Source organism: Lactuca sativa, chromosome 2, assembly GCF_002870075.4.
Source record: "Lactuca sativa cultivar Salinas chromosome 2, Lsat_Salinas_v11, whole genome shotgun sequence".
NCBI classification, from domain to species: Eukaryota; Viridiplantae; Streptophyta; class Magnoliopsida; order Asterales; family Asteraceae; genus Lactuca; species Lactuca sativa.
The window spans coordinates 23,589,523-23,593,515 of record NC_056624.2 but is presented as its reverse complement, the minus strand read 5'-3'; the positions used below and the strand labels follow the sequence as shown (position 1 = coordinate 23,593,515).

Genomic DNA, 3,993 nt, shown 5'->3' with positions numbered 1-3,993 from the left:
TTAAAAACCGGCTTTTTAATTGACACTACAAGAAAACAAAACATTAGCGGCGACGCCTTTAGCGGCGACAGCCAACAATAGCGGCGACACGTAAAAGACGCGTTATGTGTCGCCGCTATTGCTAGTTGTCGCCGCTAAAGGCGTCGCCGCTAATGCTTTCATTTAGCGATCCGCGTCATTCTCACCCCAGCCGTCCGATTTGTTTTCAATCTAACGGTTGTTAAGGAAAGCGGAAAGGTGCGCTGAGTTTTCCCTCCGTTTGTCGCCGCGAATGCCCTAATGTCGCTGCTAATACCCGTCGCCGCTAATGCTAAACGTAGATACCCCTTCACAGCTTACCTTTCTGTCGTTCACAGCTTACCTTTTTCTCTCGTTTTTTCTTCAATATCACGCAATTTTTCCAACTTGGTGGACTAGGCATTGCTTCTTGGACAGGTGCTAGCTTCTCCTTCTCTCAAGGCAGCCACAATACCGCCACAACCCCAACCAAGGTCGACATTTAGCCAAAATTCCGAAATTGCCCCAACCAAGGTCGAATTTCTCATCTTTTTTATGATTTTTCTGTTTTAGATGATAAATAGTGAGTATTTTTCAAGTTTGTTGAGTGATTATGTTTGTATTTTGATATATGAATTGGTTATGCATTTTGTTGGATTGTATGTATTTTGTTGGATTGTGTGTTTTTTTCACATATGTGGGAATTTTATTATGCATTTTGTGTATATTTTGAAATTTATGTTTAGATTACATTGAAGTTATACCACATTGCCTTAACATGAAACTTAGATGTATATATTTGTATGAAATTAGATAAAATTGGAATATACAAATTGGATTAAATTGGAATATGCAAATTGTATGAAATTGGATATATACATTTGGCCTAATTGTATGAAATTGGATGAAATTGAAATATGCAAATTGGATGTATACATTTGGCTTAATTAGGTTATTAATAGCAACTTACTTCTAGTAATGTATTGTATATGGTTTCAAAGTGTTTAATTTTGTTAGTGACTTAATGTTTGGCCAACTTAATAACAACATACTTTTAGTGACTTAATGTTGGTCATTACAACTTTAGCTTTAATTAGGTTATTAATAGCAACGTACTTCTAGTAATTTTAATTTAATTATAGAATAAATTTAAATTAATTTAAAAAAAAACATTAAAAAAATAATAAATTAGTTGTAAAATCAAGTTAATGTTAAAATTAAAATAAAATAAAGTTAGTTTAATAAATTAAAATTAAAATAAAGTTATTTTAATAAATTAAACTAATAACAAAAAAGAAAATATTAAATTAATTATAAAATCTAATTAATTTACCTTTAGAATCAAATTAAGTTACCTTTATAAAATCAAATTATATTAATTATAAAACTAACTTAATAGCAACATATATTTAGTGACTTAAAATAAAGTTAATGTTAAAATTAAAATAAAATAAAGTTAGTTTAACAAATTAAAATGAAAATAAAGTTAGTTTAATAAATTAAACTAATAACAAAAAAGAAAATATTCAATTAATTATAAAATCTAATTAATTTACGTTTAGAATCAAATTAAGTTACATTTATAAAATCAAATTATATTAATTATAAACCTAACTTAATAGAAAATATTAAATTAATTATAAAATCTAATTAATTTACCTTTAGAATCAAATTAAGTTACCTTTATAAAATCAAATTATATTAATTATAAAACTAACTTAATAGCAACATACTTTTAGTGACTTAAAATAAAGTTAATGTTAAAATTAAAATAAAATAAAGTTAGTTTAATAAATTAAAATGAAAATAAAGTTAGTTTAATAAATTAAACTAATAACAAAAAAGAAAATATTAAATTAATTATAAAATCTAATTAATTTACGTTTAGAATAAAATTAAGTTACATTTATAAAATCAAATTATATTAATTATAAAACTAACTTAATAGAAAATATTAAATTAATTATAAAATCTAATTAATTTACCTTTAGAATCAAATTAAGTTACCTTTATAAAATCAAATTATATTAATTATAAAATAAAGTTAGTTTAATAAATTAAAATGAAAATAAAGTTAGTTTAATAAATTAAACTAATTACAAAAAAAGTTAAATTAATTATCCCATGTTGGAATACTTTTTGAATCGTCAACTTTATGAATACTCTACTTAATTTTTGTTTCCCATAAAGTAAACCTTAAACACTAAATTATGTTTCAGTTGCATCATGTCTATTGATAAAAGCTGGACTACTAATCCACATCGTCAATCTCCCGAGTTCCAGCTAGGACTCGACACTTTTGTTGAGAGATCCATGTTACACCTAGATTGTAAAGGTGAAACCAGATGTCCGTGTGAGAAATGTGATAATCGTTACTTCATGAATCCGAAAGCAATGAGACGTCATGTTCGTATATATGGTTTCAGTCAATCATACAAAACATGGATATATCACGGTGAACCTTTAATCCCTCCAGTTGTAGATGCCGTATCGCCAAGCAACGAGATGGCTACTGTTATTGACGATGTTATGTGGGAGTCGAGAGAAAATGATATAAACCTCGATGAAGGAACCTCGAATACAAGGGGTAGTGGTGTCGATGATGATTTTGAAGAGTTGTTAGAGGCAGTCGAAACCAAGTTATATCCTGGTTGTACGTTTTCATTCCTTGATTTTTTAGCAAAGCTGATGCATATGAAGGTCAACAACAAATGGACTGATAGTTCATTTGATCAACTCCTTGAGTTGTTGCATTCGGCATTTCCACCGGGCAACAAGGTTCCCCGTTCATATTATTTAGCAAAAAAGAAACTAAAGAAGTTAGGTTTGGGGTACGAGTCAATTCATGTGTGCATAAACGATTGTTTTCTCTTCTGGAAGGAACACAAGTCATTGCAAGTTTGTTCCGTTTGTAAAGAGAGTCGATGGATTGATAAAAACACCAAGGGTAAGAAAGTGGCTCATAAGGTGTTATGGTACTTTCCAGTGGCCCCTAGACTACGCCGTTTGTATTGTTCACGGTACACTTCCAAAAATATGATATGGCATAGTACTGGGAGATCAGAAGATGGTGTGATGCGTCATCCCGTTGATGGAGAGTCTTGGCAAAATTTTGTCCCTGACTTCTCGAGTGAACCTCGCAACGTACGACTAGGGCTGGCAGCTGATGGCTTTGATCCATTTGGTAACATGTGTAATCCGCATAGTACGTGGCCGGTTGTACTCACCACTTACAATCTGCCACCATGGCTTTGTATGAAAGAGTCATCATTCATGTTGGCCTTGTTGATTCCCGGCCCTAAAGCGCCTGAAAAGGACATAAATGTTTTCCTTAGGCCGTTAGTGGAAGAGCTAAGTTTTTATGGCAATCAAGCATACGCATTAAAGATGCAGCGACAAACACATTCTTCACGATGAAAGCTATGTTGTTATGGACAATAAACGACTTTCCAGCTCGTAGTAGTTTATCGGGTTGGAGCGGACAAGGGTATAGAGCATGCCCGACTTGCAATGAAGACACTCCTTCGTACCGTTTGATACCGATTATTGGGTTGAAATCTCATGACTATCACATTCTTATGCAACGTTTGATACCGATTGGAGTTAGAGTGTTATTGGACAAAGAAACTTCTACACCAATTGTAGATCTTTGTATGTTTTTCAAGCAAATTTGCTCCAGAACACTAAAGGTGGAGGATATGAGGAAAGCAAAAGAAGACATTATTAGAATCTTGTGCAAGTTAGAGTTGATTTATCCGCCAGCGTTTTTCGACATTATGATTCATTTAGTTTTGCATTTACCTGATGAAGCGATTGCCGGAGGCCCGGTATGTATGAGATGGATGTATCCATTTGAAAGGTATATGAAAAAACTAAAAAACTATGTCAAAAATAAGGCGAGGCCGGAAGGTTGTATAGCTGAAGGTTATATTGCTGAAGAAGCTTTGACATTTTGTTCGATGTACCTTCGAGATGTCAATCGCCTTGAAAGAAACG

At 31.9% G+C, this 3,993-nt stretch overlaps 1 protein-coding gene across 1 annotated transcript; it reads left to right on the top strand.

Annotated features, from left to right (window-relative positions):
• Positions 1 to 2,223: 2,223 nt before the first annotated feature.
• Positions 2,224 to 3,414, top strand: LOC128132282 (uncharacterized). The gene has a single exon (XM_052768793.1). It carries the CDS (start codon positions 2,224 to 2,226, stop codon positions 3,412 to 3,414), a length of 1,191 nt encoding a protein of 396 aa, XP_052624753.1.
• The last annotated feature ends 579 nt before the right edge of the window (positions 3,415 to 3,993 follow it).

What these genes read in the sequence shown, in the direction of transcription:
- LOC128132282 (XM_052768793.1), top strand. Translation starts at nt 2,224, where the DNA reads ATGTCTATTGATAAAAGCTGGACTACTAATCCACATCGTCAATCTCCC.